This window comes from Anas acuta, chromosome 1, assembly GCF_963932015.1.
Source record: "Anas acuta chromosome 1, bAnaAcu1.1, whole genome shotgun sequence".
Taxonomy (NCBI): domain Eukaryota; kingdom Metazoa; phylum Chordata; class Aves; order Anseriformes; family Anatidae; genus Anas; species Anas acuta.
In genome coordinates, this window is record NC_088979.1 from 27,680,659 (window position 1) to 27,696,539 (window position 15,881).

The window sequence follows — 15,881 nt, forward strand, 5'->3', positions numbered from 1 at the left end:
AGAGGGGAAAGTAATGTTAAACCAAATAAATACCTGATTGGTTGCAAACTGGTTGGGTAACTCTAGATAAATCCCTTCAACTTCTGTGCTTTGTTTATTTTGCATTTCTAGCAAAAGGGTGGTATTTAGCTGGCAGAGCTGTTCAGAGAGCAAGGAAGGGCAAGTGAGAGGATGACAAGGGAATCAACCTCCGAGTAGATGACTTGACTGAAGTTGCAATATAAAGCTCACACGGGACAGCAATCCCTTCCCTTATCTACTGCATGTTCATAATTCTGTTATAATAGGTGGTATTATGTGCTCCTTGCTTTCACTGCCGTGATCTTAACATGAGTTTGTCCACGCTTATGCCAACAGTTTCTTGGTGGATGGTATTTTTACCTACAAGCTTACAAATCACTGAAGCACAAGACGGCCAATATGGATGTGCTCATCGTACTGGCCACGACAATTGCTTATGTGTATTCCTGTGTGATCCTGATGGTGGCCATCATTGAAAAGGCAGAGAAAAGTCCTGTCACTTTCTTTGACACTCCTCCAATGCTGTTTGTATTCATTGCCCTTGGGAGATGGCTTGAACACATAGCAAAGGTAACTCATCTCCACAGAAAATGCCGTGCTTTTATAAGGAGAATAGAATAAAACTATTCAGCTTAATTTTGGAGTCAGATGTTTCTGATATTTGTGGTACTATGGTCATTTAAAGTTCATGTATCATCGTTTTCAGTAGGCATCAGCATTTATATATCTCAGTATGTCTTAATCATGTATCTCTGTTTCTTAGAGTAAGACCTCAGAAGCTCTTGCTAAACTTATATCTCTTCAAGCCACGGAAGCTACTGTGGTGACTCTTGGACCTGACCACTCTATCATCAGGTATTCATGAACCAAAAAAGCTCAGCCTAGGCTTGATGAGTTCATGTGAAAGCATTATTCTTTTGAAGCTGTTGGCCTAAATGGTCTGTCTTGTTCTACTTGTGTCTTTTGCAGGGAGGAGCAAGTAGCTGTTGAACTGGTTCAAAGGGGTGATATTGTAAAAGTTGTTCCAGGTGGAAAGTTCCCTGTGGATGGAAAGGTGATTGAAGGCAGTTCTATGGCGGATGAGTCTCTCATTACTGGTAATTTCCCTTTAACTTTCTCAGGGATGAAATCTGCTGTAACTTTTTCATACAAGAAAAGAAAACAGCCCCAAACCAAAAGGTGTTGTCTGAATAACCTCCCAGCCTAATGAACGCTGTGGCTGGGCTTTGTGAGCTTCAGTCTAAATCCTGTCTGCACGCACCCTTAAAAAAAAAACAAACACAAAGCATCTCAGCTCAATTCAGTGACTTTTACTGATGTATTGATGGGATGGATGGAAGCTAAACTCTGTTGTCATTATTCCAGAGAGATGTTAGCAGTTTCCTCAGGATTATATTTGCAGAGGTGGTACCTTTTCAGAAGTATTTTCTAAAGGGCAGTGGAGACATACAGCTGAAATACTGGGGTCTATATGCATGGACTTCAGACAGGGCTTCCAAGAGGGACTGCCAAGTGAGCAAGGAGAGAGAAAGCAAACCTCACATCTTGGGGCTCATTAAGGGTCATGGGACTTACTCATAATTTCTGAAATTCTTATTTCTTTTTGTTAATATAATAAGGATTTATTTGATTGTGTAATTCTTAAAAATAAGTTAAAGTATCTGTAAAACTTGACATTGTTATTGGCTTGCTTGATGTAGTTATGTATTTCTTTGCCTAGGGAGGAGGGGACACCCTTAATTTTAGGAGAACCAGTCATTATCGCTTGCCTTAAGAACAGAAAATAAAGGTTTTGTAGAGATTCTTGAAGAGACAACGTGAGAATAGGAGCTTTGCCGCAGAGACAACTTTTGTAGTCTTTGAAAGTTGAGGGGTGGAAGAAATGGAGACAGAATGTCTAAACTCCCATGGCTGTACAAAATATCAACTGGAGAAATTCATAGAGGTTCCTTTTAAGATCAGTTTGTTCCTGGCCCTTTTGAGGGATGGCATGCTGGAGGGTTAGGATTAAGGAAATTTAAGCTTCTTCCTCAATTATTGGTCTCACAAAAGGTCAGGACAAGTTGTAGCTCAGAGGTTCAGAGCAAAATGGCAAAGAGGGATTCTCATAATCCAGGTGTTCGGGCTCTCTTGTTCTGGGGAAAGGTGTAGGATTTCCATCCCCTGCTTCTACAGTTGCTGGTGACTACCACACCATGCAGTGCAGTGTTTTTCCAGGCAGCAGGCTGGGTTTGTTAGAGGACTGATCAACTTTGTTGTGCTTTTGAAGATTAAACTGATTATTGTCCAGTTAATCAAATAAAGCCTTGCCCAAATTCCTTCACTAATTAAGTGATTTATTAAAAAGCTGGGAAGGGAATGAGATGGCTGATGCTGACTTTATCTGCAGGGATAGTAATGCTAATTTCTTTTTTTTTGGTTGAGGAAAGGAAAGAATGAAGCATAAGATCTAGTTTCTGGTCCATTTGCTAAGCAGAATCACAGAAAACAGAGGTGACTGAGCCATCTGTTTGTTGTACACGACTTCCACATTCTGTGGTTTGAGGAGCTGTGCTGTGTCTTCCTGTTCACAGTCCCCAGGTTACATGATTTTTTTTTGGCACTTTGCTGTTGCCAATTCACAGTTTTTTATAAACATAATATACACAGAAAATTTATCCTAAATCTTTTCTGTTACTTTAATAGCCTGTGTTTTGGGTGCCACAAAATTAGCTATCTTCTCTCACAGTGACCCTGTCCATTTGGCTGTTTATTTTGTGATGCATTTCTTAGCCAAGATACTCAGAAAGATTACTTCCCCTCCCACGTGTCTCAAAGTTCCAGTGAAGGCATGAGAAACCATGGCCTATTTTAGGAAAATCTGGGCACTGGTGTTTGTAGGCTGTAGGGGATTATGTTTCTGGAGGTCAGAGAATGAGAGCCCTAGATCTCAGGCAGGCTGAAAAGGAAGAGCCAGAGACATCTGCTAAGGCATTTGCTGCAAAAATAAACCCAGAAAAAGGTTTATAGAAGTATGACACCACTTATGCATAGCTTCAGAAGACAAAAACAAGATGTGACTTCATGTCATTATTGTTCAGCATGCTGATTTTGCTAGCATGCAATGTGCTGTGTGCTAATGGACTAAATTCAGTGTCACCAGAGGTGCTTGCACTGGTCTGGCACATCTATTCTTACTGTTTCTTTCCAGGGGAAGCCATGCCAGTCACTAAAAAGCCTGGGAGCACGGTGATCGCTGGGTCTATAAATGCACATGGCTCAGTTCTTGTTAACGCAACCCATGTTGGTAACGATACCACCCTAGCACAGATTGTGAAGTTGGTGGAAGAAGCTCAGATGTCAAAGGTAAAAATAATACAAAGTAAGCCTCATTCACAAATTTTGATTAAATTAGAAAAAATATCCCATATTCTGACGTATTTACGCATTCAGCAAACTGCTGTTTTTCCAGACTTCAAAAAAAGAATCAGATAAAGACTATTGCTTTAATGAATTCTGCATATTTGTGTTTTGATCATAAACATGCAAATCTCTCTCTTTCTTTTTGTAGGCACCTATCCAGCAACTGGCAGATAGGTTTAGTGGATATTTTGTTCCATTTATCATCATTATTTCTACAGTGACCTTGTTAGTATGGATCACAATTGGTTTTATAAAGTTTGATATCATTCAGAAATATTTTCCTGTAAGTAATTTCGCTAAGAGTTGGATTTTGTTGTTAGTGACATCTCCCATGAATTATGTGAATTCATTATTCATGAATTACATGAATTATGTGAAGTATATGAATTAATGTACCTTCTGTGTGTAGGGTTTGATATTGTAACATGCCAAATATTTTTGTACAGTGTGGTGTTTTCTACACAGAATAGATAATTAAACTAATTAAAATATATTGGCAGGTATAAATATACCTGTGCTTTTAGCCCTTATTTCTGCATGGGGTTCTTACAAACTGAAATTATTGGTATTTCTTCTGGATTAAACATTATCTATAACTGTATTGAAAGGAGCTGAGTCGTTCCTATCCTGCTTGAAATTTTGTTGGACATCCTCTTCCATGGCAGACAGTGGGTTTGGCGTTAGAAGGAAGGTGATCTCTTATATTTAGGATGTATATTTGCTGTGCTCGGCAACTGTGGCAATCCATGCACCTAGATGTAGGGTTCTGCTTTGGTAGATAATGAAGGGAAGGCCAGGAAGCTACACAGTCATCCAGGAGCCTGAAAGCAGAGTCAGTGTTAATGTAAGGAGTAATTCTGCTAGTGGTGTCCAACAGAAAGTCCTGAAGCATATGTGTGCTTGAGCAGCAAGAAAGCCACAAAATACTGCCATAAACAATTCATAATATTGATATTTCTCTACCCTTACAGTAACAATAATAGATTGTTTTCCTATCCTGGAGGTTTCTAGGTAAATGTGTGAGTGTTTTTTTTTTTTGTTTTGTTTTTGAAATGAATATGATTGCGCATGTGTGCTATCTTCTACTATCAGCAAACATGCATCTCTTTGTTTCCCCCCCCCCTCTCTCTTGCAGAATCAGAACAAAGACGTTACAAAAGCTGAACTGATACTGCGGTTTGCATTTCAAACCTCAATCACCGTGCTGAGCATTGCATGCCCCTGTTCTTTAGGCCTGGCTACCCCAACAGCTGTGATGGTGGGCACAGGAGTCGCTGCACAGAACGGTATTCTCATCAAAGGGGGAAAGCCCCTGGAAATGGCACACAAGGTTAATGCTTCATTTGTACTTCTGTAGCTTACCCAGCTGTTGCAACATAGAAAACTGATGAAAAGAGGAGGAAAAAAGGATTTGACGTGTCCAAAGCCAGTAAGAAGAAGATGAGTTTAAACTATGTAATGGGAGACTGGATTAGACATAAACGGAATAACTTAAGTGAAAGGGATAAGTAAGAATAAGTTAATCAGACTGATAATTATTGTTCTTACTGGACATGATAAAACTGTGATATGAGAGACCACAAGGCTCTGCAAAATAAACAAACAAAAAAGCAACAAATACAAAAGTAACAGCAAAATGAAACAACAACTACAAAAGAAAAGAAACAGGAAAAATACTTCTAATTAGTGTTAGCTTGTTTTGTTTTAATTTGGTTTGAACTTTTGGATTACAGGGAAAAGTTGGGTCAGGGCTTGGAAAATCAGGTGACTTGTTGGATTCTGCAGGGTTGATGGGCTGGAATAGCTGAGAATGGAAATGGTGCCGACTTTAAGGGTTTTAGTTTATGTGTTCCTCTGTGCTGTGTTTATTTTTCAAGATGAGAATTTAGCTTTGAGTTTCGGTGTATGTGGGGCCGTGTTTCTTGGTTCTTTGCTGATTCCTCAAGACCCACAGGGCTGGCTAACAAGTGATTGCTGAATTTGGTGAGGATGGCTTTGATTAGATCATTGTTTCTTGAATTTGTTGCAGTTTCCTGAATTCTCTCCCACCCGCTCTATCTCTCATGGTTTGGTTACACTAATCTGATTATTGATCTCTTGCCTGCATTTATGTGCCTGAAGCATGCAAGCATCCCTATGATCACACAGCTTAGGTGGTTACTGTGGTTTCTTTCTTGCAGATCAAGACCGTGATGTTTGATAAAACTGGGACCATCACCTGTGGAGTTCCTAAGGTGATGAGGGTGCTTCTGCTGGGAGACACAGCTGTGCTCTCTCTGAAGAAGGTCCTGGCAGTGGTTGGCACTGCAGAAGCCAGCAGCGAGCATCCTTTAGGTGTGGCAGTCACTAAATACTGCAAGGAGGTATTGAGCCTTTCTGTTTCACCTCAGGGTTGAAGGGATCTACACGAATGCAGCGATGTTGTGTGAAATGAGCAAGTTCCAGAGGGACAGGCCTCCCTGCAAAGTAACAGGCTGAAAAGCTGGCGGATTTTATGATTGTGCATCTTACTCTGAGTGATGCCTAGAAGGCATATTCTAAGCTTTGTCTTTCTGGTAATTCTATGGAGTCCTCAGGCAAGATCTTATGAAGTTTTCCCAGAAATAACGGGGAAAAAAAAGGATTACGGAATACATGCAGGAAGAATGCTTATGTTTAAAATAGCATCATGAAACAAATATATGTGGTGACATTTCACATATTACCTGGTTGTAGTAGTCACTTCTGTTAGTCATTTGCTTATCTGAATAGATTAAGCAAACAGCTTTAAACCAAACATGAATACTGTCCTGTGATACGTGTGAATTTCACAAACGAATTAATAGATTGCTCACGTTTTCACAAATTGTGCAGATCCTTAGAGGTCACTTACATATCGCATGTGTTCATCAAGTATTTCAGGAAGAATGAAGGTACAAATAGAAACCAACATAGGAAACATGCTTTAAAAATAACCAGCTTCTTGCTGCTAAGAAAAGTCACTGGGCTTTTTGTGATTAGTTGATGAATCTGAAACTTCCTAATGATAGATCTTTCAGTGGTGAAATTTAGAAGTTAGCATGTAAATTTAGAAGGAAAAATAGAGTGTAGGTAGTGATTCAATTGCCTCCTTTATATATAACATTCTCTGTTTCCAAATTTGTCTTAGTTTTCGTGATACTTCTGTCATTATCACATGCACCAATTATTACTGGCTTATGGTTATATGAATTCAAATGCTGTACTGTTTGCAGGTATTCTTACCATGTGCCTTATCATCTTGACATTGTAATGAGGTCACTGAAAAGTACACACAGTTCTGACTTTGAGAACTAAGCCAGAGTAACTTGGTTATAAATGAATGGATTGGAAAAAAAAAAAAACCTATAGGGTCCTGATAATTCATTTTCTCATCTTGAAGGTACTCACTGGCTTCTCCTTCACTCCACAAAAACAAAACAAAACAAAAAGCCAGTTTCCTTAGTAGAATCATCCACCAGGTCAGCAGATCACAGGGATTAGATACAGTTTTTCACTGTCCTTATATGTTTGTGTGTATATACATAAGAGCTGATGCCACACAGCCACTTGTCTGTGAACCTAATCAGAAGCTGCATCTTGGCTGTATGGCTGTATGGCTTGCTGTAGTATTTTTTTTTAGTTCCTAGTCTTGGCTGAGGTCATGAACCAACACTGTAACCTCTTTGCCTTTGAAAATCCCAGCACATCTAGGACATCCTTGTTTTAATTTCTGCTCTATGCTGCTTTAAGTCTTCCTCAAGAGGAGGAATGAGGTCTCTTTTTGGTGGGAGTTGTCTAATACTTGTTCCATGCGCTGACTGACGATGAACTCTGCTTACATTTGCAGGAGCTCGGCACTCAGAGCCTGGGCTACTGCACCAACTTCCAGGCAGTCCCAGGCTGTGGTATCAGCTGTAAAGTTGGTGGCGTTGAGGCTGTCCTGGGCATGGCTGAGGACGGTCTGGGTGAGCTGGATGCCAGCAGGAGCAGGGACAGCAGCGTTCTTCTGGAAGATAATGCACTGATCGCACTCCCTGAATCAGAAGGTACTTCTGCCCAAGGGCTAACGAATCCTGCCAGACTAGGAACAGCAGAAAGATGGAGAGAGGGACAAAGAACATGAGGGACAAAAATAAGCCTTAATGAAAATTCAAACTCTCTTCTCCCCTACTCTCAATTGCTCTGGAATTCAGAAACCTAATTAAGGATCTGAATGCTACAGTGCTGAGTACTCCAAAAGTCTGCACAGTACCTAGGCAATAAGCCATAGTCAGCAAGGTCCCTTTTGGACAGAAGAATGGTCCAGCAGAGAGCAAAGTTTGACAATTAGCATGATCTTCTTACTTGGAGCAATTACCTTTAACATACGTTATCTTATTGCTACGTTTATGTCCTACCTTTTAGTTCTGTAATAACTTGGACCTTTTGTTTTCTGTTTCAATATCTCTCAAGGCACTTAATTAAAAAAAAAATAATCAGCAGGTGCACAATAGAAGTTTCAGTGCGTAATGTTTTTGATTTAGCCAACAAATTTATTTTTGTTTCAGGCTCTCTGAAAGGCACTTTGATCTTTGTTATTGTATGAGAGAAAGAATACGTATTGAAAGCCTTCTTTAAGAAGCTCATCAGTTCTCTGAAGACTGTGTCTCTTCTGACCTTTTTGAGAAAGCTATTAGAAGAATTAAATAAAATAAGAACTTTAATCATCAGAATTGTGCCATGTGTGAATGGTGTTGATGTAATAGCTTCTCTCTTGCTTCAGATGGCTTTTGTGAAGCTGGATTGACTTCTTAATGAAGAGCTCTCCATACTGTTTCATTGTTTGTTAGAACAAAACTACTTTTTTTGTTACCAAAAATAGCCTTTATATTTGAAAGAAGTTGTTAGTTGTGAGAACAATGGGGCATGACATTTAGGAAATGTGCACGCTGCGCTTATCCAGGAAAACAATGCGAACTCACAGAGGCAAATATGTGCAAATACTTCCATTAAGTTCATGACGCAGTTCTGTGTATAAACAGGCTCAGAAGTGAGTCTTGAAGGAGAAGAGTTTTGTGAGCTGTCAGCAGGTAGTGGCTATGCGTTTGGGTTTGGCCACGACAGCAGCACTTCAAATAAGCCTCATTTCATTCGATAAGCCTCCAGATGAAGTGTCTTGGATGTGGCTATTCCCAGTCAAAAACTCACACAAAAGAAAACCTCTGCAGAATGTTTCAATAGCTAGTGCAGCCTGAAACTGTCGTTCTCAAACATAATGTCCCTGGCATGTCTCCTTTTTGTAAGTCTCTCGTTTTTCTTTTCTCTCTGCACGAAGGTCCATCAGCTTCCCACGTGTACTCTGTACTGATTGGAAATCGCGAGTGGATGCGGCGCAATGGCTTGCACATCGCAAATGATGTAAATGATGCAATGACAGACCACGAAACCAAAGGACAGACTGCCGTATTAGTGGCTATAGATGGTAACTGCTGCTCTTTGGAGAGGCTTAATAAATGTCAAATGATTCTACCATGGAAAGGATAAAAACAAAGTGAACCAAGTCATTGGTAACTTAGTGTCAAGCAACTACTACTACTTATTATTATTACTTCCAGTATTTATATAATAATACAATATATTATATATATACTATATATATAATGATACAATTATGATATTATAATATCACAATAATTTATAATGTTATAAATAATATTTGCTTTCAGTGTTTAAAGATCTTGTTGGGTAATTTTTAATTTAAATTTTCATTTCTGAACCTCCTGCTTCCAAAAAGCAGTGCTGGTGCAGGGTGTGCAACCACAAACTGATGTCCCATCCAGACTTTCAGGTTGACCCATTGCATTACTGATTTCAAAATACTTCATGAGTAAATGTGGGAGTTCATGTTCAAGTATAAAAGAAATGCTAGATTAGACTAAATGAGTTTTTCCAGAGGGCTTCTGCTCTGTGCCACACAGAAGGGGATTCTAGACAACACCTTAATTCGAGAAGCTGCTGCAATGGTGATAGATTTCCAGTGCACCTGTGATCTTGATTTGGGGCCTCTTAATTAATCAGTGAATAAATAATTTTGCTGTGCCCACAGAGTAATTTTCAGAGGCCTTTGCATGTCTCCACTGGGGCTCTGTCAGGGTCCAGCAAAATCAAATGCTGAAAATCAGGACCCTTGGAGTTCCTGTTATTGATAGTGAGAGTGACCAGGGAAACTGGGGACTGAAACCTTGTTAAGGCCTTACTTTTGAAAAGGTACCATGCAATGATAAAACAGCGTGGGATTTTTGTAAGTCATGTGAAGAAAACACGGAAATGCCTTTCAGTCGATGTGTTGGAAGTTGGGCACAGCATTCCTGTAGAGAAGTAATTAATTTTGATAGAGATCCAACCCTGAAAGATTAGGGGTTATAAAAACAAATACACTGCGTCCTGGAGGAATAGCTTCAACGCCTGACCTGGGCACAAAACATTCTCTGACCCTCAATCATATTTGTCCATGCCATAAAACCTATCAGTCGGGCATGTTTAAAAGCCACCCCCTTATTTTCCCCTTCTTCCTGGTCCAGGAGTTTTATCAAAGGAGCCTATTGTTGGATCTGGAACAGATAGAAGAGAGGGGTGTGTGTGTGTGTAAGAAAGGGGCCATAGCTTAGAAAACTTCAGATGGTGGTTCAGGCTTCTGAAAGCCGATCCTGCTCAGAAAATGTTGCTTTACAAGCCACCGTGGTGTGATGGAGGGAAAGTCCTACTCTTTCGTTGCCCCTTTGCTGCCCCAAGCTGTTTTTAACGCAGGATGTCTCTTTGTGAAGGTGCCCTGTGTGGAATGATTGCCATAGCAGACACTGTCAAGCAGGAGGCAGCCCTTGCTGTGCACACGCTGAAAAACATGGGAATAGACGTGGTGCTGATAACAGGAGACAACAGAAAAACTGCAAAAGCCATTGCTACTCAGGTACCTTTTTGCATTTAAAAAAAAAAAGTGTGATGGGCTTCCAAGGATCTGCTTGTTCCAGTGGGTTGGGAGTAAGCAGAGTTTCCCTGGATGTGTTAAAGAAAGATTAACTTCTGTTGGACTGAAAATCAGGTGGAGTTGTATGGCGTGGTAAAGTCCAGTGACTGCACTAAGACCTCAGTGAAGGCAAGCATTCAGTGCTGTCCCCAGTAAGGGAAGTTGGGATCTGGAAGTTGGGATCGTATTTTAATTCACTCTTTCATCTTTGCGTTCAGTTGTTTTAAAGTGCTTCCCCACCCCACCTTTCTTTGTTACGGGAAGAAGTTTTTCAGAAATGTACCTTGATTTATGGCTGCAGGTACCCAGGTGAAGTTTTCAAAGGAGCTTACTCTGTGCCAACCGACGTTTTCACTGAAATTTTGTCACTTACTTCCTTTCCAATGGAAAAATGGGGAGCCACTTTTCAAATGTTACTTTTTGAAATGTAAAAAGATAACTTCTACCTCTTGTAGTGAAAAGCTGATCTCTACCTGATGAAGCAGCCTGACCAGGGGTGTTATCGGCCCTCTTTAGTACACCCCCCTCTGTTCTGTTCTCCAACTGCAGCACTAAGCTATTGGTTAAGCATCTCCAGGTTAGTTGAGGTGTGGACAGATGAATTTATCCAGCCATCTACTTTATTTTCGGTTTCCCTGAGACTTGCATATTTAGGTTGATGTGTGTTTTCCCTAGTGTAAGTGCCTGATGACTCTGACGTGTGCATGGTTTGCCAGCCTCTCTGTGGTAATGATGAAGGGGACTGTAATCAACCCCTTTTTTTACACCAAAAACACGTTGCTCATCGGCTTTCTGTGCAGCCTGCAAGTGTGGCCTTGACTAGAAATAGTTTGGGTGATCTTCCTTTGTTTGCTTTGCCCTAAAAACAGCAGGTGGCCTTTCCTTTTGGCGTGAAGCATATCACCAACACGCACGTGTTTCTTTCTTTGTACATAGGTTGGGATCAAAAAAGTCTTCGCTGAGGTTCTTCCTTCTCACAAGGTTGCAAAGGTCCAGGAGCTCCAAAACGAGAGGCGGAAGGTTGCAATGGTTGGTGACGGAGTCAATGATTCCCCTGCGCTAGCCAGGGCTGACATTGGAATCGCAATTGGAACGGGCACCGACGTTGCCATTGAAGCAGCAGATGTTGTTCTCATCCGAGTGAGCACTACAGTTTTGACCTGGCTTCTTTCATCACTTTGTTGCTCTTCTTTTTAGCTTGGTGTTCTGAAGACTGCATGTGGAAACCTTTCGATGCTTTTCTGTCTTGCAGAACAACTTGCTAGATGTTGTTGCCAGTATTCACTTATCAAAGAGAACAGTACGAAGGATACGGATAAATCTGATCCTTGCCTTAATCTATAATCTGCTTGGAATACCAATAGCAGCAGGTGGGTGACTGCTGGAGCTCAGCCTGAGGAAGACAGCAGCAGTGCTCAGCTCTGTGGTGTCTTTTGCAGGATTTCCTGCTCAAGGAACTGAAGAGAGGTTCCTGAAGCATCTAAATGTTGGCAGAGGGAGGGAGGACAAAGTATATATGTACACTTATATTCTGGTAGAGGAAGTCTATATTCTCCAAATTTTAAGATCTTATGAGTGAATTCTTATAAGTTAAAATAAAAAATAATTTTAAAAAGCTCTTATTTTACATAGCAGTACATGGGGATCAGTTTTAGTATATTCTAAACCACCTCTCATGAGAGAGATCATCCCACTTCGTGGTGCTCGCTCTTTTTTTCAGCCTGAACTGCACATTTTCTCTCATACTGTTTAGATTCTCCCTGCTTCTGTCAGACGTCTTCTCATGCTCCAAATTCCACCTTAAAACTTACTTTTAGCAGTTCTCTTTTTCTTTGTCAGTAAGTTCTCCCTCGTTTGCCTGGCCTGTTGCTTTGTCTTTCTATTGCTTTTGCTTTTTTTCATACGTGCAGAAGGAACAAATGGGCTTACCTTGTGGCTGCAGTCTTGTAGCTGAATCTGTGCAAAGCCCAGCCCTTGCAACTGAAGGGAAATATTTAAAACTAAGTAAATACACATTTATCTAGTTGTGTTTCTAGAGGTCTCAATAAGTCACGTTGCTCTGTTCTGTGATACGCAGGGACAGAAATGTTTGTAACGGGACAAGCTGCCCTGGCTGACATCCATATGCTCTTTTGCTAGGTGTGTTCATGCCCGTTGGCCTCGTGCTTCAGCCTTGGATGGGATCAGCTGCGATGGCAGCCTCCTCTGTGTCCGTCGTGCTGTCCTCCCTGCAGCTGAAATGGCAAGTGGGCTTACACTGAGCAGCTGGGGGGCTGTCGGCAGCTCTAACGAGACAGTAGTTTGGGCTTTGTATACCTAAAAACACCTGACAGCCCTTTAGCATGGGGCTGTTCTGTCTAATTCTTGGCTCCAAAAGAGATGGATGTCACTATAATGAATACACCCAGACTTAAGACTATATTGAGTCTTTAATTATCTGCTGAAGTACTGAGTGGATGCCACAAGGGCAGCTGTGTTGGAGACTGTGAACCAAGTTCAGTACCAAGGGAGGTAATGATTGGTACTGTTCTTGTTGTGGATATCAACCGAACAAATAATTCAAATGAGAGTTCTCTGTAAAGTAGCAGTAAATGATTTTTGAAAGACTTGCACCTGTTTTTATTATTTAGTCTTTTTAATTTAGCCAAGGAGAAAAAGAGAAGCAAAATATGTTTATTCTTTTGGCCCTTGCAGCTGGTGAAAGCATCCTGCTTTTCTTTTATTGGAAGTGAAATGTAACAAGATTTTTCAAATTCTATTAAATTTTATTCTACATTTTTTGGGTGCAGTTGCAATGGACCTAATGAGATCACGGTCTCGAATAAAAACCTCATTTTGAGACCTTCTTGTTTACTGTTTGAACTGTCGTAATGCCATGTGATCACCACTCTTAGCCATTAATATTTTGTCTGAAGTGCAGATAGCACTCAGGTTATGAGAAGTTTCTGATTTATTGTAATGCCAAAGTCACTTCCACACATTGACCTCTTGATATTAAATGTCTTTTCTCTCTCTCTTCTTAGTTATAAGAAGCCAGACACAGAAAGTTACGAGGCACAAGCTCAAGGCCGCATGAAGCCACTGACTCCTTCCCAAATCAGTGTTCACATCGGGATGGATGATAGGAGGAGGGATTCATCCAGACCCGCTCCCTGGGATCAGATCAGTCAAGTCTCTCTTTCTTCCTTGACTTCAGACAAGCTGCCCAGACATAATGGCTTTTTTGAGGAGGAAGGGGACAAGTGGTCGCTGCTCATGAACGGCAGAGATGAGGAGCAGTACATCTGAAGCACCATGTTTTTACTGCAGCAGGAAACATCCCAGTGACGAGAGGAACTGAGTTATGCCATCGAGATCTTCAAGGTTATAAGCAAAGTTGTTCCTTCAGCTCACAAAATGACTGCAACTCAGTCTGGTGTTGGGCTGTATGGGTTGTGGATTCCTTCAGGCCACCAGTTACGTCCAGTCACTGAAAGAATCTGGGGCTCTGTAGTGAACTGGCTCCTTTGCACACAGCAAATACTGAAATAATGTAAAATTTCAGAGTTTAATGGAGTTTCTCTCTTCTGGACTGCTTGCTGGGCACCAAATTTCATACTTTTCACTGTTTTTAACTTTATTCTTTCAAGAGTACGTGAAGCAAAAATATTTTCAGAGCTTCCAAGTACTGATTTCTGTGTCCAAGTGAAAATAGCCGTGGCATAAGGAGCTCTGTGGTTGGAAGCTGTATTTTTAAGCAGAATCCTAACTAGTCACACTACTGTGAGAGCACTTTATACTTAGGATTCGTGTGCATCTTATTGGACCAAAAATGCTTCAGTGTTTCACTGACTGTAACTCTCTGAAATACCGTCAGACTTCCACTTGCTTTCAAGCATCCATATCCTTTTGGTGCACATTTCCACTGCTAAACTTGTTCTGTGATTTCCCCTGCTCTCCTAGGTTTTCTCTTTTGCTCTACATCAGCTCTTTTTTTCCCCTTTCTTCACACGAGATATCTTCTCTGACTTATTACTGCGTTTACAGATATTCCTGTTTGGGACAAACTCCTTAAAGTCACTAGGAATATTCCGTTCTTAATGCAATTCCTGGTCCAAGTTAGCACAGCAGTTTCCTGTGGGTACCTTGCAGAATCCTTTGAAGTCCTGGACAATTGGGCAGTTGGCTTGTTCTTCCCTCGGACTGGGTGAAGAATTTGTCAGTGTGAGTGGCTGAAAGCAGGACTAGGTCTGATGTCGGTGTGACTCCAGCATGGCTGGATGGAGCAAGTTTGTTTCATGTTAACACCAGTTTGTGTGTTGATTAAAATGGAGTTAAAAGGTTAAATGGGATGAGGTGGAAAAGCAGCCTTAAAATGCAGGACTTCTACTTACCACGGTGTAATTTACTGTTTCTGATGACAGAAGGGCTTGAGCTAAAAAGATCTGCAATAGCTTGAATTTGAATGCAAATGGGTTTTCATGTTATGAATTGGTTTTAATTTTCATCTTTTCTCTAGTTTAATAAGAAATGAAGGTGCTGAACAAACGTTTTTCACTTTAACCTCTTTACCAAAGCTGGCAGTAACTTTGTCACTCTGAATGTCACATTCAACCCTTGATACCTTTTGGGATCAGTCAGGGCAATCGACTCTTCCAGTGCACTGAATCTGGTCCCGTGGTGCTGTGCTGCTGGACTGTGGGACTCTGAAGCAAGCAGACCAGAGTTTTATGATCTGGTTTAAGAGGTGAAAGAACTGAAATTACAGTGCTGAGCAATGTGAAGTAAGCATTTAGTTTCACTGATTTACATATAGGACAGTTTCCTGTGGGGGTTCAAATCTGCTCCTCTTAATGGTTTTTGTTTTTACAAGTCAGGAAGAAGCCTCTTCCTAAAGCATCAGGCAGGTCTTCCCATTCTCTCTTCCTCTTAATATTACGTTTGAACTGTCCTCAGAAAACATCAACAGCATTGCCTTAAATATAATTACGAATCTGTTTTACAACTGTAAAATGTCTTTATATGCAGAGATTACTTTCACAGTGTGCACTTTTCAAACGTACCACAGGTGCCTACGGATGGCCCTGTGGGGAAGGTGGTCTACTGGTTCACTACGTTGTGTTTTCTTACCAGTGCTTACAGTAAAAAATTGGTGTTTTTTTTTTTTTAAACAAACAAAGCCTGCGTGTCTTGGTTTTTGTTGTTGTTGGGTTTTGGAGGGGTGCACCAAAAATAAAGTGAGAGACTGCAGCAGAACCAAGGCTTACTTGATTATATTGTTGACTTGATCACCACTTTTTGGAACTTCAGACCAGTCTGCTGGCTAGATTAGTCTTCTGCTTATTAATGCAACACATCTGAAAGATAGTTTAAGCCAAAGATCACGTTATACACACATGCAAAATTATGGTGTTGGGTAAGAAATTTTGTGGCTGATTAGAGTGACTGCTTTGAGATCTAGTTCAGGCAGAGTAAG

At 40.8% G+C, this 15,881-nt stretch overlaps 1 protein-coding gene across 6 annotated transcripts in view; it reads left to right on the forward strand.

The window, feature by feature from the left end:
• ATP7B (ATPase copper transporting beta) overlaps nt 1-15,661 on the forward strand; it is a 43,022-nt gene extending 27,361 nt beyond the window's left edge. For all 6 annotated transcript variants that reach the window (XM_068673940.1, XM_068673949.1, XM_068673965.1 and 3 more), the window contains 14 exons: nt 358-591; nt 785-876; nt 991-1,118; nt 3,212-3,366; nt 3,572-3,706; nt 4,559-4,753; nt 5,604-5,786; nt 7,271-7,469; nt 8,738-8,884; nt 10,227-10,369; nt 11,363-11,566; nt 11,679-11,796; nt 12,566-12,668; nt 13,450-15,661. In XM_068673940.1, the coding sequence (XP_068530041.1) occupies nt 358-591; nt 785-876; nt 991-1,118; nt 3,212-3,366; nt 3,572-3,706; nt 4,559-4,753; nt 5,604-5,786; nt 7,271-7,469; nt 8,738-8,884; nt 10,227-10,369; nt 11,363-11,566; nt 11,679-11,796; nt 12,566-12,668; nt 13,450-13,714 (2,301 nt within the window). In that variant the 3' untranslated portion in view covers nt 13,715-15,661. The remainder of the gene's footprint in view (nt 1-357; nt 592-784; nt 877-990; nt 1,119-3,211; nt 3,367-3,571; nt 3,707-4,558; nt 4,754-5,603; nt 5,787-7,270; nt 7,470-8,737; nt 8,885-10,226; nt 10,370-11,362; nt 11,567-11,678; nt 11,797-12,565; nt 12,669-13,449) is intronic.
• The last annotated feature ends 220 nt before the right edge of the window (nt 15,662-15,881 follow it).